General features: G+C 37.8%; 1 protein-coding gene across 1 annotated transcript in view; it reads left to right on the top strand.

Annotated features, from left to right (window-relative positions):
- The first annotated feature begins 5,681 nt into the window (after window positions 1-5,681).
- ATP13A5 (ATPase 13A5) overlaps window positions 5,682-24,739 on the top strand; it is a 123,411-nt gene continuing 104,353 nt past the window's right edge. The window contains exons 1-5 of the mRNA XM_073903541.1: window positions 5,682-5,844; window positions 20,195-20,368; window positions 21,059-21,205; window positions 21,428-21,498; window positions 21,603-21,683. Coding sequence (XP_073759642.1) covers window positions 5,785-5,844; window positions 20,195-20,368; window positions 21,059-21,205; window positions 21,428-21,498; window positions 21,603-21,683 — 533 coding nt within the window. The 5' untranslated portion in view covers window positions 5,682-5,784. The remainder of the gene's footprint in view (window positions 5,845-20,194; window positions 20,369-21,058; window positions 21,206-21,427; window positions 21,499-21,602; window positions 21,684-24,739) is intronic.

Consider the following 24,739-nt stretch of genomic DNA (forward strand, 5'->3'; position numbering starts at 1 on the left):
ACAGATGTTGGCGGGGATGCGGAGAAAGGGGAACCTTCCTACACTGTTGGTGGGAATGCAAGCTGGTGCAGCCCCTCTGGAAAACAGTATGGAGGTTCCTCAAACAGTTGAAAATAGAGCTACCATAAGATCCAGCAATTGCACTACTGGGTATTTACCACAAAGATACAAATGTAGGGATCCGAAGGGGTACGTGCACCCCAATGTTTATAGCAGCAATGTCCACAATAGCCAAACTGTGGAAAGAGCCAAGATGTCCATCGACAGATGAATGGATAAAGAAGAAGTGGTATATATACACAATGGAATATTATGCAGCCATCAAAAGGAATGAGATCTTGCCATTTGCAATGACGTGTATGGAACTGGAGGGTGTTATGCTGAGTGAAATAAGTCAATTAGAGAAAGACATGTATCATATGACCTCACTGATATGAGGAATTCTTAATCTCAGGAAACAAACTGAGTATTACTGGAGTGGTTGGGGGTGGGAGGGATGGGATGGCTGGGTGATAGACATTGGGTAGGGTATGTGCTATGGTGAGCGCTGTGAATTGTGCAAGACTGTTGAATCACAGATCTGTACTTCTGAAACAAATAATGCAAGATATGTTAAGAAAAAAGAAAAAGAAGAAGATAGCAGGAGGGGAAGAATGAAGGGGAGTAAGTCGGAGGGGGAGAGGAACCGTGAGAGACGATGGAACATGAAAAACGAACTGAGGGTTCTAGAGGGGAGGGGGTGGGGGGATGGGTTAGCGGCTGATGGGTATTAAGGAGGGCACGTTCTGCGTGGAGCACAGGGTGTTATGCACAAACAATGAATCATGGAACACTACATCAAGAACTAATGATGTAATGTATGGTGATTAACATAACAATAAAAAAATTAAAAAAAATAAGCTAGATCAAAACAAAACAAAACAAAATAAAACAAACAAACAAAAGATATGGAAGCTAGAGCCTAGGTGTTTTTTGGTCTGCTCATTAAAATAAGCTAGATAATAATAATAATAATAATAAATAAATCAAGAATTTTAAAAACAAAAAAATAAAAATAAAAAATAAAAAAGAAGCTAGATCCTATTTCTTCCAGAGCCGAAGCTTTGCAGCACTTTCTAATCAGTAGATTTGGTGTGGCCAAGGGGTTTCTGTGTGGGAAGGGCCTGCTGTTCTGATTCTCAGGCGATTTGCCCAAGTCCAGATACACTTCCAGGGCTCAGGGGGCTAGGGCGTGGTGTAAGCAGCTCCAGGCTCCACTGGTTGGCACTGCTTTGCTCCCTGAAGTCATTCCGTGCTGATGGGTGGGGTGGGGTAGGGGGGAATGGAATCACCCTGCATTCCGCATCCCCAGAGTGGGGAGCTCAGGGCTGCTATTCTTCAGGAAGCCCTCACAGAAAAGCATACAATCACATTTCCTAGTCAACTTTGCAGTTAGTCCAGTATAGCTCTTTGGCTGAATTCTAGCCAATCTTCTAGCACAAATACAAAGTACCTGTTTCAGGACTGGTCCATAGAGACCTTCCCTGATTATCCTCCATGCATCCCCTTTTTGTATAATCACAGCAGCTTTGGAAGCTACTTGCTGAAGATGATGAAGACACAAGAGGGAAGAACCCTGGGATTCAGGATCACTGCTTGGAGGAGAACTCCTCTTCCCCTAACTGCTCTACCAGGGCCCTCCCACCACCTCAATCTTAGACCCGCTCTTCCACTATGTTAAACCATTGATAAATGTTATCATTTGTTGCTATTCTAGCAGTCGGCTTACCTTAAATAAACAGTCTTGCCCGTGTAGACATTCAACAATGTTTGTGAAATGGGATACTCTCGTGAGGCCCCAGTAGTTAGTAGAGAGAACAGCAAGGGAGCTTTGAAATCTAGGTAAGACATCTAAGTCCAGACTAGCTTCCCTTTAGGTTCATGGGGAAGTGGGGACAGGGAATCTTGTCCCTGCCAAGCAGGAGGGTGAGGCATAGTTCTAACATACCGCACCATGCTTACTGCCTTTTCACTTCATAAGCCTTAGGGACTAGGGGTGGAGACATCGTTTCTTTCCTAATCCCTATAATCCCCCATGTCCTTCATCTCTCCAGAATCAGAGAAGAGTTCTAGAACAAATACAGCAGAAGAGGAGGAAGTATTACCTAGTGGAAATAAGCTGGACCACAGACCAGAGCCCTGGCTCTGAGTTCTGGATCTGCCTTTATTTTGCTGTGTAGCTCTGAGCAAACCTCTTTTCATCTCCATGTTTCTTTCCTGTTTTTTGGAAATTGTGTCTTGAGTCAGGGACTGGGGGAGGAGATGAGATTCTCCTCAGTCTAAACAGTAAGGCCTTGTAAGGTCTAAGACTAGGCTTCTGCGGGGGGATCAGTTCTTCAGGCCCCTGTGCGGTGAGCATTTCACTCCTTTTCTTTTACATTTCCTCATTCTGCTCCTTCCTCCCTCCTGCCTCTGGAGACCCTACCTTATGGCATATGGTGCTGACAACTTCTCATTAATAAGGAATTTGCCTTCAGGGTTCACCAGGATGCACTGTGTTTTACTTCCAGTCACAGGGGATCAAGAATCTGGTCTCTTCAGATAGAAAAGATCTGGAGAGTCCCAACTTAAGTTACAATCTCCCGAGTGCTATGACTGAGCAGTCTAGAGGAAGCCATTCCCACCAATGTTGAGGCTGCTTCTCCCACAAGAGACCCTTTCATCCTTTCCCCATCCCCCACCCCTATGTCCCCACCCCCCTGCTACATACATAAACACAATTGGTGAGTCTTCCACCTGTGGAAGGGGGCTGACTAAGCCATGGGGGTGTGACTGGCATTATCTTACTTATGGACATCTGAAAGTAGATACTTTGACCTTTAATATCCGTTGCAGATCCTCCAGGAGGTAGGGATTAAAGCAGATGTTATTTTCTCTGCAGAGCAAATCCTCTGGTGGCTGAAGCAAGTGCTCCGTACTTATAGAACCTCAAGATCACCTAATACAAACTTTGACCTAATAACTTAATTATCTGTATGGTGAATAGGCCAAATGTCAGCAGGCGCACCTCTGGGGTTGGAAAACTCATTACCTGTGAGGCATTGTGAACAGTTGTGATTATTAGAAGAGTTCATATTTAACTGAAAGAATATTGGTCATCAGTAGAAAGAAGCTAAGGTCTTGGGCTTGGTGAGTAGAGAAAGCCCTCTGTTCACATACAAAGCAAAAAAAAAAAAAAAAAAAAATACACCCCCCTTCCCCAAAGAATGGACTAACAGTTTGGCCTGGTGTACAAGCTCTTAGTGGCCGGGCACACCTCTGTTCACATCTCCGTCATCATTGCTCAGTGCCTCCCTTCTTTCCCTCCATTCTCAAGTCTTACTTTGATTTCTCTTGATACACTATACAGGCTATATTTTCTCATATCCCTTGAACCTTTTCACAAATTCTGTTCTGTTCTCTGGCCTAGTTGTGCTCATAACCCACCATTATCCTTCATTCCTTCCACCTGGTTAGTTTTTGCTCATCTTTGAGATGTCAGCATAGATGTTATTTCCTTCAGGAAGCTGTTCTTGTCTCATTCAGTCTGAGTTCTAGATCCTTCCTATTTAAGAGGCTGTTATTTGCCTGACTCTCCCATGCAACTGTAAATTCCCTCAGGGTAACGACTTTCCTTTTGCTGCTGAATCCCAAGGGGCTAGCAAAGTGTCTGGAATATCTGTTGTTAAACATGTAATTGCTGAGTAAGTGTTGAACAAAGTTTTGATGAGTGTTATATTTTGTGTCTTTGGTCTATAAGTAGCAGAAACCACAAACAGGAGCAGTTTTATTAAGAACATCTCATTATGTATTAGATAGATGTCTAGAGTTAGTAGTCCCAGGCTTAGTGCCATGGCTTAGTGGTATCATAGGATCTAAGCTCTTTTGTCCTTGACTCCACATCATTGGCATGGGTAGAAAATAAGTTATTCTCTCTCTTTCATCAATAGGATAATTTTAAAAAATAGGATAATCTTTTCCATAAAACCTCTGCCCCCAATTGTCCTTCCTTTGAATCTTATTGTTGAAAACTGGGTCACATGCCCACTCTTAGGTCAGTCATGATTCATCCTGGTGCTTTAGCTGAAGTCAGACTGCCCAGACAAAGAGATGTTCTGTTAGCCAGAAATATGAGTGAATAGTTGACGGGTAAGAAGTGAATGAGCACCACTCCTCAAGTCTTTAATTAGATTTTACTAAAACTCAAGACTCCTTTCTCCAAATTTGAGCTCTCTGATTGGCGATACTTAAAATGCAACATTTGTGATGACGTAGTATTCTTTAGTGTGGGCACCTCAGTAGCCTCTTCTCTGGCATGAAAAACTGTCTGTTTACTTTCATCATCCACTTCCTCCTGGCCAGGGAGCACACTGGATTCTTCTAAATGTCAAAGTAGCACTAGTTCCCCCTCAAGGCAACCAATAACTCTCCCTCTCAGTAGAAAGAGTCAAGTATTATTCTTGGTAGTTTTAATTCCCAGTAAGTTTTCTTCCATGGTCAAAGTGGCAAGAATCTTGCTCAGTGGGCTGGATGCAATAAAAAGAAAAAAAGATAAAAGTCTTTATTGGAAACAAATAAACCAACCCTTGAATGGATCCCAGGGTATTTTTTTGATAAAAATATCAAATTCATTGGTGATTATATAATAGTGGAAATTCATGATATCCCTAATAATCAGCCTTTCTCATTTCTCCTGCATTATATACGTATCTGAAAACTTTTTACAAACTAAAAAGAGCAAGTGAAAGTAATCAAATTATTATTATTCTAGTTTGCTTTTTAAAAAACTTCCTTTTTAAAAAACTCCCTAATCCTTTCGACTAGGTTTACGATGATGGTGGTGATGATTATCTATCTTTTAATTGAGTATGACAGGTGCTATAGTTGATTTTTTACAAATATCATCTTAGATCCTCATATCAACTCTATAATTATTATTGATATTTTACATATTAGAAACCTACAATTCAGATTTTAAGTGATCTGTCCAGGGTCATCAGTAGAGCAAGGATTGGAATTCAGGTTTTTCTGATTCCAAAATGACTGCTACATTCCTGGTCATGAGCCAAGCCCCCTTCCTTAAATTCTCAGTCACCCCAACATGTCCATTACTTTACCAAAGTCCACAGGGTTTTTATTCCTCTCTCACTGGTTAATCTTTTTGTCTTGGGTTTTTTTTTTTTTAAGATTTTGTTTATTCATTTGAGAGAGAGAGTGTGTGGGGAGGAGCAGAGGGAGGGGGAGGAGCAGAGGGAGAGGGACAAGCAGACTCTGCGCTGAGTGTGGAGCCCCACACATGGCTCAATCTCATGACCCTGAGATCATGACCTGAGCCAAAATCAAGAGTTGGTCGCTTAACCGACTGAGTCACCGAGGTACCCCTGTCTTGGGTTTTTATTAAAGTGGCCATTCTTATTCATTAGCTGAGACATTCATGGACAGCACAGGAAATTATTTGTCTTTCTGGTTCAACAACTTATGTCTAGAGGCGTTCACATCTAGCTCAACAAATAAACACCAGGGAGGGGAAAAAAAAAAAAAGAAACACAAGAAGATAGATTAATAGACCAATCCTGTGGCTGAGGAGAGTATTTCCTCTCTTTTCTTTGTTAGTCTAATAGGTGAGATACGTTCTAAGAGATTTTAAAAGCACCTAAGAACAGCAGTGACAAGTAGTGACTGTTCTGAGTTCACATAAGCCCCAACTAGTTTTGACTTTCCCCAAAGAATTATCCTGGAGGGACACCACTAAGAGGTCTGGTTTAGATGGAGGAGAAAAGTAAGGACCACCGGGCTTTGCTCAACCAAGGAGAGGAGAATGAACTGGTGAGTCTTCCTTTTTTGTGATTACAGTCTTCTCAAAGTACCTGAGGCTGTGGGCAGGTGTTACTATATTGCGGCTGGCTTTAGGAACTGCAGAGGTTTAAGTATGGTGAAGCTCCCTGAGATCTAAGGGTACGATTTTGTAGTTGGGGAAATTTCAGGGGCTGAGAAAATTGCGTTTTCTAGATGATGGAGTTCTTGCTGCCCTCATATGCATCAGACCAAATGAACCTTCCTTCTTGGACATTTCGTGGAGTATTCAGCGTGTACCCCACATGGTGCTCATTGAGGTGTCTCCCACTTATCATCTGGGTCATGTAATTGGGCAAATTCAGGCAAAAATGGAAACTTTTTTTTTACTCTTATGTTTTGGGTGTATCTGTATAACTTAGGCTCAGTATGCTTTGGGCTGAAGTTATGCTGGCAGCATAGAGAGGTTTTAAGCACCAAGTACTGAAAAAAGAGTAGTGTAGCCTAGAATTTAGCACATATTTTTAAAAAAGTTTTCTCTTTTCCCCTGTTACCTTTTCTACTAAACATCTATACATCTTGAAAAACAATCACTGGGGCGCCTGAATGGCTCAGTCAGTTAAGCATCTGCCTTCGGCTCAGATCATGATCCTGGAATCCTCGGATAGAGCACCACATCTGGCTCCCTGCTCAGTGGGGAGTCTGCTTCTCTCTCTCCCTCTGCCCCCTCCCCCCACCCCCATTCATGCTCTCTCTCGTGTACTCTCTTTCTTTCAAATAAATACATAATAAAATCTTAAAAAAAAAAAAGAAAATCACTAAAACCTTGACAACTACAGTGTCTGTTTGAGACTGACAAGTTTACATTTGTTATTTTATTTGATCCCCGGAACTCAGTGATGAAGGAATTAAACCTATTTCATAGAAAAGAACTGTGAGACCAGGGAGGTTAAGTAACTTGCCTAAGGTCTTCCGTCTACAAGGGACAGGCAGGAAATCCAGCCCACTTCTTCCCCCTTCACACTCCATGATGTTTACACTGCAATCGTGTTTACAGCTAGACAATGAGAAAGAGAGAGGAGCATAGGGGCTGGGACAGAGAGAGCACACCGGAGGGGGAAAGGGCCCAAGGGATATGGTTCACATAGCAGAAGGGTGTCAGTTACCTGCTTGGCCTCCCAGTTCCCCATGAGATCTGTGGGAAATCCACACCCACCCTCTCTCCACATACCCTTCTTTGTTAACCTAAGGAAAATAAGTGATTTCATTTATACCTGCACTGTCCAAGAAGGTAGCCACGGGCCACATGTGGTTTTTGAGCACTAGTCAAGTAGCTGGACCAAACTGAATGTGCTATAGGTATAAAATACATACCAGATTTTGAAGATAGTAAAAGAAAAAAAAGAGTGAAATATCTCATTAGTAATTTTATATTGGTTACACATTGAAATGACAACATTCAGATATGTTGGATTAAATGAACTACATTATGAAAATTGATTTCACCTGCTTCTTTAACAGGGCTACTAGGACATTTAATTACAAATGCATTCACATCAGTGGCTTCTATTATTATACCGTGCTGATCTTGACAATGGTAGAGTGCTTACAGTCTTCAGACTGAAGGGATTTAAAGAACTAAAACCTACTTACCTGTGTTCACTGCTCAACAATTCTGTGCCGGTTCTGATGTTTATTTCAATGTGCAGATAAGTGTTCATGAAAATCTTTGGTAGCTCTTTATTTTTCCCTATGTGCATATTTTTAAAGTTTATAGCCTAGTATTTTAATTCTCTTAATCACAGAGATATCTCTCCTCAGCCAGGCATGTCTGGAGGCACACTGTGCGCAATGTTAGCATTTATTTCAGGATCCTCCTTGGCCATTCTTGCTGCATTTACTTTCTAAAGATGATCTTGATTCTGTCCCTGAGACACAAGAGACGCTGTATTCACATGAGTTGCAAAGCCCAGCCATTCGGTTGGTGCCCTCCCCTCTGTACAAACACCTACCAAATTAAAGTGTCAATATTACAACTGGAAGCAGCTCCAGAGGGCAAAATGGCTACTTGGTATGGAGGACACATTTGACAGGAGAGCACTTCACTTCATGGTAACTTTTTCCTCGGGAACAGTGGAGGACTCCTGGACTCTAAGAGAGCAGACATGGGCTTTAGACAAAGACCCACTGCTAACCATGTGCTGTGGATAACTTTTGGGACCTTGCTAGTTGCCCAAGAACAACATCACTTATCCCTCCTGACTTAAAACGTTTTCAAGGGCCACATATGAAATATGGGAAGTGCTATGAAAATATAAAGAGTTCATTTACATCCAAGGAGTCAGGACTTATGGTGTGCAATTTGAAAAATGCAGAACTGTGTATAGTAGGCGAAATTGAGGTTGGGAATATTTCCCCTTTCTCTGATTAAACTTGGGGAGTGATAACCATTTGAGGTCTACAATTACAAAAACAGTATGTGAAGAGTTAGTAAGAAAAATCAGGAACTTGGAGTGTCTAAATTATTTTAAACAATGTCATATACTCTTCATCTTCCATTAAAAGACACACACACACAAACCCTACTCAAAGGATCAAATAAGAAAATAAAAATTGTGCCCTAGTGGCTCTTTCTTGTCTTTTGTCACATTTATATTAACAGCTTGGATGAAGGCAAGCTTATCTAATCTGCAACTGACACCTCACTATGAGAAAGAGATAACAATCTAGGTGACAGAAAGTGGGGATATCAATGACTTGAGCTTAGTAGCTATGCATGAGAAAGCAATTAAAGTTCTTTATTTGGTTATGGTTGAATTTTAGTTGCTAGGATGATATTGCTATAAAACATTAGTCCTTGGATGTCTCAATAGAAGTCTGTTCTGCATAATAGAAGTAATAGTCCTGTTATAATCTGTACTATTTAGGAAACCTCTAGGGAGTTATATTTAATTCTAAGATTCACACAAAAAGTATCGTGTATTTAGAGGGGTATCTGGATATCACAAATAAGAATCATTTAAAAGACATCGGGAATAGTTCCCCAAAGAGCAGTCAAGGCACTTGTCTTCCAATAGTTAGAGGTTGTTGTGGAGAACAGAGGAGAAGTTGGTAGAGCCCAGCCTGATTTATTTTCATTATGGGAGAATTTCCTAACCTGTGGTGACAGAATTTAACATGACAACTCTCCATTGACCCTGCCCTTGTATAATTCCCTTCAGTTGAGTGTGGTGGAACCCATTTAAATACAATAAGCTGTAATTCCTGTGATTACGTTATGTTATGTGGCAAAATGGATTTTACAGCTGTAATTAACTTGGACTCAGCTGAGTTCATCAAAAGGGAGATTGTCTGGGTAGGCCTCGCCTAATCAGGTGGGCCAGAAAAGATATTGTGTCCTTTCTGAAGATAGAGAGATTTAGAGTGTGAGAGGGGCTTGATCCAAGGGAGTTTCTCCATTGCCTCTTTGACGTTGGAAGGCTCAGTGTGGTAGGAACTCTGACTGTCTCTAAGAACTAAGAACTGAGAGCAACTTCTGGCTGACAACCAGCATAAGAATGGGCATCTCTATCTCAGAGCTACAAACAACTGAATCCTGCCAATAAACATGAGATCTTGAAAGAGGCCCTTGGTTTCCAGAAGGAACACAGCCTAGATGACACCTTGATCTCAGTTTTTTGAGACACTGAGCAAATGACCCAGCTAATGAGACTCCTAACCCACAGAAACTGTGAGATAATAAATTTCTGTTGTTTTAAGTCACTAAGTTTGTTATGCTGCAATAGAAAACTAATGCACCACAGCTGTCCAACAGGAGAAAATATAGTCCTATAAGTTAGTGAGTAGCTTATCTTAAGCAGATACTAGATGTTCACCGGAGAAAGATGGTCTATAGCTATTTTTTTCAGGAAGGAATTTGAACCAAATAATCTTTGAGACACTGCTCTTGTTTGGTAATGCTCTTATTCCAGGAATAAACTTTAACAGAACATGCCATGTTGTCCCATGTCCTTGGTCTAAGGCAAATTCTGGCTCTAGAAATTGTCCCTGCTGACTAGCCCATGCATCTCTTTACCTTTTGACCCACACTTACTGCTCTTTCACCCCTACCCACGTCAAAAGAAGGTCCTTAACTACACTTTTACTTACAGGGAGACCACATATTAGCACTTTTGTTAGGGTAGTTGAATTTATGGGAATGTGTGTAGCTGAGAGTGATAGTATGCTCATCTCATTGGGACTGGGTTTTGATTCACACTGTTAAAGAGGAAAGGGTCTTTCTTATTCCAGAAGAAAAGCATAGGGGAAAATTTAAGATGTTGAACTATTTCAATAATTATTTTGAACATCTTTAAGACTCAGTTTTTTTGATCTACAAATAATAATTTATCAATATTATCAATAATTATAATAATTATTATATTATTTAATAATTAACAGAAACTTGGTGATGTGATTGTTGTTTGGAACAAAAGAAGGCAAACATGATGAATTCTTGCCCTATCAAAGGACACAGAGATATTATCTCCTTGGCCATGTTCAAGGGACTAAACATTTGATGCCTACCCAGAAAAAGCTAACTTACTCTAAGGCTATTGGAACACCCACCCATGGAAAAGCCTAACACTTTACAGCAAAAAACTGGCATTGCCATTCACAGAACGTAATTATAGTACTGAGAGTTATTTATGTCATGTCTTGGTTGAGTAGGTACTTTACAACTTTGTGCTGTGAGAATGTTGGTTCGAGTAACTGAATGTGTTATGGACTGTAACCAAAAAGACCCATAGTACTGTGCCTGTGCATGGTGGGTATGCAACAAATACTTAGATGAATGCATGAAAGGTGAGTATAAGAATAAAATGATTTACAAAAATGATAAAGCACCTGTTCACAAGACGAGTCATGCACAAAAGCTAGTGCTCTAGATGCGATGAAATTCTGGAACAAAGACAGGCATAGAGCCTACGGATGGCTCCACATGACTAAGAAGATCCCTCCTAAAGAGAATTTTGGGAAGAAACAATGTTTAGCTGAAGCTGCACCCTGTAACTCTCCTTTCCTAAGGAATTTGGCCAATCTTAGTTCCATCAGAGATGGAACTATAAGAGCTACCTATTAAAAAAAGAAAAAAAGGAAAATAATCTTAAAAGTACCCTTTATATACTATCACTCCATGTGTGTTATGTTCTCATTTAATCCCTATGAGTTAGCCAGTCAGCTACTTACTTTACGCGGAGAAAATGAGGCTCAGTTAAATAACAGATACAAAATTACATCACACTGCGGGGGCAGGATCTCCTATTACACAGTTTTCTTCCTGTACAAGGAAGATGTTTGTACTGGGACCTGTGTGTTTGTGTGTATGTGTGTGTGTGTGCGTGTGCATATGCATGCTCATATATATACTTACTAAGCTAATTAATCTTTGAATCAATTTAGTATTTATCTTAAAGCCCTTCTCCCAGTTTCATGTATTACAAAGATGAGCAGTTTTCTTTTTGGCCTGTGTTTGACTTTAATTTTGACAGTTGGTGCTCTGTTGTGAAAAGCAAAAATTCCATGTAAGCCATTGGATCAATCACTTTTAGAAATACAAGTTATGGTTTTCCCAAATAGCATTTGGTTCTGAATATTGCCTGTGGTAGAATTGTTTCACAGTGACTCCAGTGGGACTAGCCACTTTTAATCTACTGAAATTTTGTTGAACTGTACATTATTCAAGCTAATATTAACTGTTAATGTATACTGCATACTCAAAATGTTTCAAGAACTGTGCTAAATGCTTTGCATGCATTAACTCAGTTTCTCACAACAACCCTGGAAGGTATTGTAATCATTTTCATTTATGGAAGAGGAAATTGGGTCATCAGAAGAAATAAAGTAGGTTGCCCAATGTCTTCCAACCGGTTAAGCAGTAGAGGAATAATTTGAACTGATTTTCTCATGCCATATCCCCAGCTTTTAACTGCTACACCAGACTACTTCTGTTACATTTTACAACCAGCTGCATTTTTCACATGAGGAATCTAAAATTTAGTGAATTTAAATCATTTACCCAAATCACATTAACTAGTAACTGATGTAGCAGAGAACAGAAGTGAGAGCTTCTAGAAGGCAATAGGGTGGGGTATAAATAAAAGAGGCTCTGCTGATAGACCGGGATAGAGCTCTAAGTTGTGACCTTTAGCAACAACCTCTCTTGAAAGGCATGTGCATATTTTATTGTTCCTCCTAATCCAGGCTACTTCCTCTGGACTTTGGGCCTAGGAAAAGACCTTTAAAGATATGGTACCTCTCCTGGTATCAGGAATACAGAATTTTAGTGGGAAACAGAAAAGTGAGAGGACTGTTTCGAGAGAGTACAATTCAAGTCTATGTTAAGATGGCACCATCCCTGTACTATTCAGCTCGACTAATAGGTGTCAGATATGAGTTCCTCACCCCATGGAACACAGATCCATGTTTCCATTACCAAACTTGTTTCAGTATTTCAGTTGCGACTCAAAACTGAAAACTCTCTCCACCACCTTTGGCTGAACCTATTACCAAGCCACCTACTAACATTGAAAGCTTCCTTTGTGTTCAACACCTTACACCTCTATTTAATCTTCACAACTAGGCTTCCGGGTGTGTGCTATTGTCTGCTAAGTACAGAGATGGAAACTGATATTTAGAGAAGTTAAATCCCGAGATCACATAGCTAGGAAGTGGCAAAACCCACTTGACTGCAAGGAACCATGTGTAGTGGGTTTGAGAGTCTGATCCTCCCTCTCTCTGTTCCCAGTGTCTTTACATCCACAAGACTTCTGGATTCCACTCAGCTTCCTCTTACAGCACCCATATTGCTCCTGGCTCCCTCCTCTACCCTGCACATCTTAGTGGATTTTACCATGGGTATTTAATACTTTGGAGAACTCTGAGTGACTCTTACTGCATCAGAAGAGTAATCATTTAGAATGCTTGGATTATACTTGAGATTAATTGATCAAAATGGAAACATACACTGTGTTAAACTCAAATTACACAAACGTTGACAAGCTGACCAAGAGTATTTGTAAAGGAATGACACATTAACAAATGATTCTTTTAACCAAAACCTCAATTCCCATGTCTAGCATATAACCTTTGGGAAAACTGAGAAATGACAAAAAGGAAATTTACTAAGGTTTATGAGGCCAATTTATCAAGGAAGCAAAAATATTGTTTCTAATCATCTTTACTCAAAGAGCTACATATTTCTGAAAGTTAGTATGATATTTATAAGCTCTTTGATATCTATCTACTTACTTATTTTTGAACAGACGGGGAAAAAAAATCTGCTGACATTTTGATTGAGCTGTCCCCAACCATAAGCAGGATCTTTCACAGAAACCTCTTCCCTTTTCTTGATTATTAGGGATGTGATTTTATCTCTGCTCAGTGGAAACCAGCGCTTCCCAATCATCCACACCGGGAGGCAACTATAGTCTTCCTAGGTCATCAAACCTTTCTTCCATTTCCCACAGAAATTCCTTCTCTTGCTCTTCTCTCTTTTCACTTCTCAAATTTTGCTGTCATTTTCTCTTTCTGAATCTAACTCCATTAAAGTAATTAAAGTAACTCCCACCTATTTGGAATAGTGTCTAATAAACAACCCCCTTCACTTTTTTAAAGATTTTATTTATTTGAGAGAGAGAGAGAGAGAGAGAGAGAGAGAGCCTGAGCAGGGGGAGGGGCAGAGGGAGAAGCAGGCTCCCTGCTGAACAGGCATCCCAAAGCGGGGCTTGATCCAGGACTCTGGGATCATGACCTGAGCCAAAGGCAGACCCTTAACGGACTGAGCCACCCAGGTGCCCCCCACCTTTACTTTTTATTGGCATATACATACAGTGGTGTCGATAAGGCGCACTGATCTTAAGTGCACAGTTCAATGACATCTACCACCAATTATTTTTGCTCATTTTGGAACTTCCTATGAATAGACTTGTGTATTGATTTACCATACTTCATTGATTCAGTATAATGTCTTTGAAATTCATACATGCTGTTGTTTGCTTTAGAAGCTCATTTTTAAAATTGTTTTGTAGTATTCCATTGTAGGAAAAGACAAAATTTATTTATTTTTCTCCTGTTGATGTACCTTTAGATTGTTTCCAGTTTGGGGCTCTTATGAATAAAGCTGATATGAATATCCTTGTGCAAATCTTTTTGTGAACATATACAATTCTCTGTGTAAAAATCTAAGAATGGAGTTACTAGCTCATAGAATATTTGTATCTTGAGCAACACAGTTTTTCAAAACGTTTGTACCAATTTACACTCCTAATAACAATGTATGAGAGTAACATTGCTCCACATTTTTACCAATACTTGGTGTATTCAGTCTTTTTAGTTTTAACTATTCTATGGCTATATCATTGTGTCATTTTATCATTGTGTCATTTTAGAGTGAGTCCTCAAATCTAGTTGTGTAAGTCTTTCAACTTTGTTCTTTTTTAGGATTGTCTTGCCTATTCTAGGCTCTGATATGTCATTGTAATTTTATTTTGCATTTCCTTAATGACATGATACTGAGCATCTTCTTGAATGCTATATGAGAAATCTTCTTTTGTAAAATGCCTATTTCAGTCTTCTCATTTTTTATTCTGTATATATTTCTTTTAATTGATTTGTAGTAGTTTTTGTATTTTCCAAATATGATTTTTTTATATATAGGTACAGATACACATATATGGCTAATATTTTCTCCAGAGGCTTTTGATAAACAGAAGCTTTTAATTTTAATAAAGTCACATATATTTTTTGTCTTTTTTTGTTTCCTGTTTAAGAAATATTGTGTACTTAAAGTTCATGAAATATGTTTTCTATGTTTTCTTTCAGATGATCTATGTTTTAGTTGTCACATTTAAGCATATGTGCTACTATTAATGAATTTTTGTGTATGGAGTAAACTGGAGGGGAGACTCATTTTTCTAGTACTATTCATTTTGATCCAGCAACTACTTACCGAGCAAACCATCCTTTCCCCCACTGAATTGCAGTGCTTCCTTTTTTTGTAAATGAAGTGATTACATATGTTTGAGTCTCTTTCTGGATTCCCTATTTTGTTTTTCTTTTCTTTCTTTTTTCTTTCTTCTTGGTCTCCGCCCCCCCCCCTTTTTTTGTTTATAATTACTAGGAATTTATAGTAAGTCTTTACTTCTGGTAGTGTAAGTCCTCCACAATTGTTCTTTTTGAAAATGGTCTTGATTACTTTAGGTCCTTTGTGCTTCCATACCAGTTTTGGAATCAGCTCATCAATTACCATAAAAAATGTCTGACGTGATTATAAATGGGATTGCTCCTGGCTAATCCCCAAATTTAATATATATCTCCCTTTATTTAGATCTTTGCTTTCAGCAATAAAGTGCAGTTTTCAGTTTAGAGGTTTAACTTGGTTAGAACTATTATAAGGATACTGATTTTTTTGTTTTGCTTGATAATATTACTGATAGCTTCATTTTCAAATTATTACAAATCAAATTGGTTTTCTATATATTGACTCATTGATAAATTCACTTATTTTTTTAAAGATTTTATTTATTTATTTATTTTAGAGAGAGAGAGAGAGAGAGAGCACATGAGCAGGGGGAGGGGCAGAGGGAGAGGGAGAGAGAATCTCCAGCAGACTCTGAACTGAGCACTGAACTTGAGGTGGGGCCAATCCCCCAACCCGGAGATCACGACCTGAGCTGAAATCAAGAGTTGGATGCTTAACCGACTGAGCCACCCAGGCCCCAGCAAATTCACTTATTAACTTTAATAATTTGTACATTCTTTCAGATTTCTTAATGTGCATAATTATATTATCTATTCGTACAGAGTTCTACGTTTTTTTTCTTAGCGTTATTGAGATATAATTGACATACAACATTGTATAAATTTAAGGTGTACATGTCGATTTGGTACACTTAAATAGTGTGAAATGTTTACCACCAAAGTGTTAGCTAACACTTCCATCACTTCACACAATTACCATTTATTCTTTGTGAGGAGAACATTTAAGATCTACTCTCCTAGCAACTTTTAAGTATTAATACAGTATTGTCACTTCTTATGCTCCAATTGTTATAAGTATTGTTACTTTTTCTTGTCTTATTGCACTTGTTAAAACTTACGGTACTATATTAAATATTAGTGGTAATTATTGATAATCTTATTTTACCTTTAACTTCATGGGGGGAAGTAATCAGTATTTCATTATTAAGCATGATGTTAGCTGAAGGATGTTCCTGTCTATTCCTAGTATGCTGAGAGGCTTGCTTGCTTGCTTGCTTGCTTGCTTTCCTTTCCTTTTCTTTTCTTTTCTTTTCTTTTCTTTTCTTTTCTTTCTTTCTTTCTTCTTTCTTTCTTCTTTCTTTCTTTCTTTCTTTCTTTCTTTCTTTTTTTCTTTCTTTCTTTCTTTCTTTCTTTCTTTCTCTCTCTTTCTTTCTTTCTCCCTCTCTTTCTTTCTTTTTTTTTCCTTATTATGTATTAGTGTTGGATTTTATCAAACTATTTCTCTGTACCAGTTGAGATATTGTTATGATTTTCCTCCTGAATGTTAACATACTAAAATACATTGATTGATTTTCAAACCCTTGCAATGCTAGAACAAACCCCATTTGGTAATGACATATTAACTTTTAATATATATCACTGATTTAGTTAGATAATATATTTCAGGGTTACTTCATCTATGCTTCTTACAAATCTTAGCCTGTAATTTTCCTTTCTTTTAACAAACCTATCACATTTTGGTGTCTGAGTATGCTGACTTCACGAAACAAGTTAGGAACATTCCCACCTCCTCTACTTATGGAAGAGTTCATGCAAAATTGATATCATTTCTACCTTAAATATTTGAAAGGATTCACAAGCCATCTGGGTTTGAATATTTTTTTGTAGAAAAGCTTTTAGTTACACATGAATTTTCTTTAATAGCAGTAAAATATTCAAATTTATTTAAGTTTATCAATTTTATTAAACTTTTAAAGTACAAATTCAACATTATTGATTTTCTTTATTGTATGCCTGATTTCTATTTTATTCATTTCTGCTTTTCTTTATTATCTTCTTCCTTACACTTTCTAAGGTTTAATTTGCTGCTCTTTCTATAGCTTCTTGAGTTGGAAGCTTATTTTATTGATTTCAAACATTTTTTCTTTTCTTACATAAACATTTAAAACTATAAATTTCCCTCTAATCATTGTCTTAAGTGCATCCCACAAGTTTTGATTTGTCAATTTTCATTTTTATTCAGTTCAAAATGTTTCTTAATGCCCATTGTAATTTCTCATTTGATTCACTTGTATTGCTTAGAAAAATGCTATTTAATTACCAAACATTTGGGGATTTTTAAGTTATTCTGCTGTTAATTTCTAGTTTAATTATAATGTCATAATAGTTTATGTTCCAGAATGTGGTAAATTTAGGTAAATAGTTTATGTGGACTTGAATTCGAATTATGCAGTTTGGGGCTATAATTTTCTTTGTCAATTAGGTCAATTTAGTTAATGGGTTTGTTCAAACGTCCTGTATTCTCACTGAAAAAAAATTTTTTTTTCTATTAGTCTTATCAGTTAGTGAGAAAGGAGTGTTAAAATCTCCTATGATGACAGTGACTTTAAGTTCTATTTTGCTTTACAAATTTTGAAACTATGTGTGTAAGTGCCCTTAAAATCTAAAATTGTTATTTCTTCCTGTTGATTTGATTTTTTTAGATTATGAAGTATGCTTATTTTTTTCCAGAATATTTATTTTTTAAAGTCGATTTTGGGAGCCTCTGGGTGGCACAATTGGTTAAACATCTGCCTTCAGCTCAGGTCATGATCCCAGGGTCCTACAACCGAGTGTAGGGCTCCGTGCTCATTGGGGAGCCTGCTTCTCCCTCTCCCTCTGTCTGCTGCTCCCCCCCGCTTGTGTTCTTTCTTTCTCTGTCAAATAAATAAATAAAATCTTAAAAAAAATAAAGTCTATTTTATCTGATATTAACACAGCTATACTAATTCTTTTTTTTTTTACTATACTAATTCTTCTCTGTTAGTCTTTGCATTGTTTATTTCCCTATCTTTCTCCTTTTAATCTATTTGCTTCTTTGTATTTAAAGGTATCTCTTGTGTTTACAAGAGGTTTACAAGTGGGTTTTTTACTACCTAGTCTGACAATCTTTGTTTTCAATCACGGTAGTAATGTCATTTATATATAATGTAATTACTGATATCGTTGGGTTAAAGTTACTATTTTTTCCCATCTATTCTATCTATTCTTTGTCTTTTTCTTCAGTTAACATTATATCATAGAATGGTCCATAGTTCTGCATTGACTTCATACATTTTCTTTTTAATGGTGCCACCTTGGCCATTGTTTTGATATTTCACATCTTGCTGAACGGTTAGCTATCATTTGGTTCTTCCAATAACTTTGCTATTACAGATAATACTGCACCGAACATCGTTACATGCATTACTTTCTACTTTGTGTATTATTTCCTTAGGGTGTATTTCCAAGTGTGGCATTACTGATTCAAGGGATAGAAACATCTTTATAAATCTTGGTATAATTTGTCACCTTGCTTTCTCTAAAGAATTATTCCAATTTATAAGGTTATTAGCTGTATGTAGTTGTAGTGATTTTATTGCTGTCTTGCTGGCATTGTTAGTTCCTTTTTTCAAATAAAAAATGTATAAAAAAAACTGAAGGGGTATCAGAATTATGATTACCAATGCCATCGTTGTATGTAAGTTAACAAAAAAAGAGGGAAAGGTATTTGAGATGTGCTTTTTCAGCTACAAGCTGGCCTAAAATTCCAAACTGTTCTGCTTCAATTTTGAACAACTTGGCAATAAGCTTCCATGAATAACTTAGTAAAATAATGCATATTTATGACAGAACATGTGAACTGGCATATACAGTTTATTGGAGTCTAATAAAACTATCATTCACAAATAAAACTAAAACAGGTTTATAGATTCAGAAGGTAGGTAGGAAGACAGAAAGTAGACCCAACTGAAAATATGCTTAGAAGTAGAGTGAACACATTTTTAAGTTACATTTAAACCTCGTCATGAATAATCTCAAAATAGAGTGGCTGCATCAGTAAACTTAATGAACATTTTTTCCCATGTTGTTAATACTGAGGAACACTGGAAAGGAACTCTTAAAATTGTAATTACTTTGCAGAGTACTTAAGGAGACATTTTCTCATTTGAGCACAAGTACCCTGTAAGGCATGTATTTCTAATTGTTTTGTAAAGGAATAAATTGGGATTCCCTAGAGGTGATATGATTTACCTAAGGTCACATAGGTGATAACTAGTAGAGCAGTGACTCAAACTTGCATCTTTGCTACCTGTGACCTCTCCATTATGTTTAAGGATTACTTTCAACAACTGTTATTAAAATCTTAATCTACGACAGATTTCTTAACTAGGAAAAAATTAATGAAAATGACCATATCGAAGATGAAAACTTTTCCAAAATATTAAGCCAAGAGATTCATTATAACAGGATCTAAACTGGTATAAAATTCAGGAGATTCTTTTATTAAAAATGCTATAGAAACTCAGCAAAAACCTATTTTCTTGGCATTACATTTCTGTGATCTGGACACAGGAGTTCAGAATCTTAGGGAAAAAAACACATAAAAATAACAGCAGAAACTAAAATAATAGTATAGTAATAATGTCATTCATAATCAGCATCCCTCTGGGTCTTCCAAGTACACTAAAAGTCTAGTTTTTGAAATTTGAAAACAAACGCTGTTAAACTTCATTGTGGAAGATGGAAACTAGAAATTGGCTTGAAATAAAGGAATCTATTGTTTTTGGCTATGTGTTTGGCTATGTGTTTCCCCTAAAACCACGTCTCAAAGTCTTCGCTCTATTTGGAATAATATCAATCACCTTACTACTAAAAGTAGAAATATTTCAGCATGTTACTGTCAAGGTAAATTCCTATGAGTTGTCTTTTAAAAGTCTTTCACGTCCACAGACAATCTTTTGATTTATATCATCCTACCCTTTGTATCATTGTCCTCCAGTAAATTTACATTAATAAATTTTTAAAAAACCCTATACCTGAAACAAGTAAATCTGGTCCAAAACATGGGGTGACTCTTGACGGTATTTAGAACCAAATAAGTCTGCCCGTTCCTTGCTCCTCCTGTCTCATGTTTTAGTTCCATATGCCAGTATAGCAAAATGAGTCCTTCTTTTTTTATGGTATCAGCTGACAGCTGTAAGCAATCAGTCTGATTCAACTAGCTGAAACCAGATTTCCCTCCCAACTAATATCGCTGCATCTAACGCTTGTGTTTCTTGGAACAAAGTGATGTGTTTATGTGAAAAAAGAAAAATAGAGTCATGTTTTATTTACATGGCAGGAGGTGTTTGGTTACCGGACCCAGAATCTACGCAGAGCCCTCTGCCTTATAACATCCATGCTGACCTGCGGGTTTCTTCTGTTGGTGTTCTATTGGAAGCCCCAGTGGAGGGTGTGGGCCAACTGCATTCCATGCCCCTTGCAAGAAGCAGACACTGTTTTGCTAAAAACAACGGTGAGTGTCCTTCAGCATTGCATTGGTGGCACAACAATTGACTGGCTGGCATTCCAGAGTAGATCTTTCTTTACTCAAGTTTTCTTGTCCCCAAATAGGAGATGGCAAAACTATCCCTGAACCTACTTGCCATCTCTTATTTTGACTCAGGAAGGAAGGAAGGACATGTCCTCCATGTCACCCTAGGGAAGTTTCTACCATGTCAGGCTAATTCTCAATGCCTTTAGCCTTTACACAAGCAGGGGCTGTCAGTGTTATAACTCTTAAAGACATAACACAGGAAGGATAGTTCAGTTTTTTAAGAATATATATTTTGAGGGGAAAGTAGACATTTTAAACATCTAAATGTCATTTCAAAGATAACTGGAAAATATTTTCTGGATATAAAACTTTCCTGTAAAGTGTGTCTTTCTTTTTTATTATCTAGCACAGTGGTTCTCAAATTTTAATGCAAATCAGTTACATGGAGGGTCCTTAAAACACAGACTGCTGACCTTATCCCAGAATTTCTGATTCAGTAGGCTTGTGGTGGGGTTGAGAATTTGCATTTCTAGCAAGTTCCAAGATAATGCTGATGCTCTTCTCTATAGCCAAAACTTTGGGAACCACTGGTCTAGGTAGGTATTTAGTTGATTGGCTTATTAAATAAACAACATTTGAGAATTGCATGGGCTGGATTGTCTTCTCTAGGATGAATTTCAAAGATATATGAGGAAGAAGGTTATATGCCTCTACTTATCCACACTGAAGTTTCCTATAAGCAAGAACCCAGAAGAACCCCTGGTGGCTGACCGCCACTCTGTCATTAACCAAGCCGTATTGAAGCCAGAATTAAAAGTAAGTAATTTTGAGTGTAATGTTATGGCATGTTTTTGAAAAAAGAGTAATGCAAATGTTTATTGGATGGAAGTTCTGAATGTCACAGTGCTAGGCTGGGAATTACAACAAGGTATCAAGGAAAGTGAGTGTGGTGTGGGGACTTGTGACAAGTTGCCCTCACCTCCCCCCATGGGCTTTACTTTGTGAATGACACTTGTTCTATCACATTTGTAATTGCAGCTGCGATGTATACAAGTGCAAAAAATCAGGTACATTTGGGACTATTTGGAGAAGAGGTTTCAGAAAGTTGGGTAAGTTTGGCTTTTTCTCAGCATTCATCAGGGTAAAAGGGAAGAACAGTGATTTGTTGAATGCCATGAATTAAAGCATGCTTCTTGTCCTGACCACTTCCTAGGCTGCTGGAAGATAGCAACTCCTGCCATGACATCCACCACACGTTTGGACTGGGCCTGACCAGTGAAGAACAAGAGGTCAGGTAGGGTTTGTGACACTCCCTGAGAATAAACTCTGCCAAACTGAGATATCAAATGACTTATGATCAGTGAACTGTTGGCATAATGCTTCATCAGCTTCATATAATCCCAGTTTATTTACCAGCAACAAAGACATATTTTAAGTTGTTCTTATTTTAGGCAAACTTATTAAAAAGAAAAGCCAATCAAATGATATTTGAATTTTTTCCCTCAGGACTGTGGAATAGTCTCCTCTGTGTTGTCTTTTTTATTCTTTCCTCAAAAAATTTTGAGTCATTTCATAGACATCTGCTTCATCATCCTCCAAATCGTCTGAGAGACAGAAAGACAATATTATGATTGCATTTTCTTATAAAGAAACAGCCTAGAGATGAGGATTTTGTTTGCTCAGGTAGTTGTGTCATTCACCATTGTGTTCATAGCACCTGGAACAGTGCCTGATTCATGGTAGAAGTTCGATATATATTTATGGAATGAATGAATATAAGAATGTATTTGTTGACCTATTGAGTGAATACCTCTACTACGCCAGGCACTCTGCAAGGAACTAGGGATCTAAGGATAAATAAGGCTTAGTCATTGCCCCAGAGACATTCACTGACTATTGGATAAGAGAGACAAAGAACAGTGGTACAATTGTGAGAATGAGATCTATAAATGCATATAGATTAGGACATAATAGTGTAAGAGTAGCATAGAAATGCTTATGCTGCTCATTAACCCACAGAGATTTTGAGTTCTGGCTTCCCATCTGTAGTTTGAAATGGTGAATCCTGGTGAGTCTGAAAGTAAACCATTGCAAGCCTTCCCCAGAATATTAATAATCACCTTCATTTCTTGCCCATTTTAAGGACATTTCCTGCCTGCCCTTTTCCAGTCCATCAGAAACACAAATTCTCAAGCTAAAAAGCAATCTGTTACTTAAAATACAGGTTCTGGGCCTCCACCCCCCTATTCTGATCTAGTAGGTAGGAGCTAAGGATAGTAGTGAGAACAGAAACTGCACTTTTAGCAAGCACCCCTGTTGTTTTTAAAGTTTTCATCCTGCCTGAACATGTTGAAAATGAAAAAGTCATCTAAACTTTGACAATATTTGCAAAATACCTTAAAAAGAGTATCATTATATAAGATTTCAAATGCAACACTTAATAAATTGAAACACAAAATGTTTTCAAAATCATTAAAAACATACTGGTTTAATAGCATTAAGTACCAGGCGTGCAAAGAATTGATCTATTTAGGAAATTTAGTTGATTATCGCAGATACACTTTGCCTTTGTCTAGGACACTATTTCCACAGGAAAGATTGCCCATCAGTGTAGCTATCTCATGTTTGTCCTTATTTATCAAGTGCCAAACCTTAATAAACATCATACATAATTAAATTTAAATCTGGTCCACGCAATAAAGAACTTGACAATCTAATAAGCAAGACAAAGAGTATAGTTTCCCAAATATGAAGAATAGAGGAGATAATCTCCTTATAAATATATACGCAGATTTTATTTATGGGCTTTTTTAGTTGGACAGTAAAAGGAGTAAGTAGAATGTGAACTATTTCCACCCCTAATTTTTTAGTGTAAGACTAGGGATTTTTTAAAAAAAAATTAAATGCGATTGATTGATTGGTTGGTTGCATGATAGCGGATTAATTTCCTAAATGGATATGAGCTTGCCTTCATGAAAAGCAAGGATGCAACATGAGAAATAAAGGAAGGAGGATCACAAAACTCTCTGATAATGAAAAGCCACAAAGTCTAAATAAAACATTCTTTTTAGGCTTCCTAGCAGCCAAGCAAAGACGGAAAATGCACACATTTATTTAACTGTCATTTTTTAGTAGCAGAAATACAAATCAGGACATCAGGAGAGATTAACATTATCCTGAAGAGAAATTTTCAGGGGGCTTCAGGAAGAAAAATGTTCTAGGAGATCCCCTGCTCCTATCTTCATTCACTCATAAACTGGATACCTGGGAACTTTTTCTAATTTTATAAGCCGGCTCCTTAAAAATTCCAAAGTTCACAGAAGTAGGTCATGCCAGAACCCCCTGGATTAACATTAACTATTTAGAAAACTTCAGGTCTCCCTCCCTTCCAAGGACTCCATTGGTGACTTACCAGAATGGAATCAGAGTGGTCATGTGTGGTTTGAAAAAGCTCACCAGTGATTCTGACATGGTCCTCCTACCTCCTTGAGGACCCCCAATCTAGGCTTCACCATCTGGAGCTTAAAGTGCCTAGCACACAACATATTCTCCATAATTATTTGGTGCATAAATTGATAAATAAATGAATGAACAAATAATCAAATTGAAAAGGGATATAGACCGTCCCAGAAGAAAGTATTCCTATTCATTCATGTTTGGTTATTCAGAAATAAATACATCCCAACAGATTTACTATTGTGGAATGGTTGCAAGAAAGCTCAGTGATCCTTCAAGTGTAATTCAGAGCCAACCCAGAAATGCCCTCCACAGCTTTCCTGTTAAGAAATATTTCAATCTCTTTTGGAGAGGTACCTTCTGCTCCCAAAGAAATTATCCCCTTAATGGATAGTTCTGAATGTTAGGCAAGTCTACATAATTTTATTCAGCCTATTTCGTTCTATAAGGCCACCTGGAATAATTCTAGGGCCCCTTTTCCTTGCCATCTTGTCAGATTTCCAAAGTCAGGATGTGTAATCTCCTCTGTTCCTTGGAACTTTCCTCACGTGACCCAGCTTCAAGCCTTCCATTCCTTCTGGTTGCTCAGCCATTGGTCAATGTCCCTGAAAATCCTGCTTGGCTTGTGCTCAGATTGAGATGAGTACATAATCTCTAAATACACAATACCTTTTGGCAAGAGGTAATGGAAAATCCCAAGCAGCAAGGGGCATGCCAGGCTGTGATCCGAATGTGGCTCAGACAAACCCTAAAGAGGATAATCTATAGGCTCCTATTAATCCATTGGGTCTCAGTCCTCACGGGAGCTGAGCTCCCCACCTTTTGATAGTAACACCAGAAACCATCTCACCAAACAGAAAAAGATGAAGAACATCGGGCACTTGCCTTGTTTCT

The sequence above is a fragment of the Callorhinus ursinus genome, unplaced genomic scaffold, assembly GCF_003265705.2.
Source record: "Callorhinus ursinus isolate GAN/ISIS: 27379988/994484 unplaced genomic scaffold, GSC_fseal_2.0 scaffold1, whole genome shotgun sequence".
Classification (NCBI taxonomy): domain Eukaryota; kingdom Metazoa; phylum Chordata; class Mammalia; order Carnivora; family Otariidae; genus Callorhinus; species Callorhinus ursinus.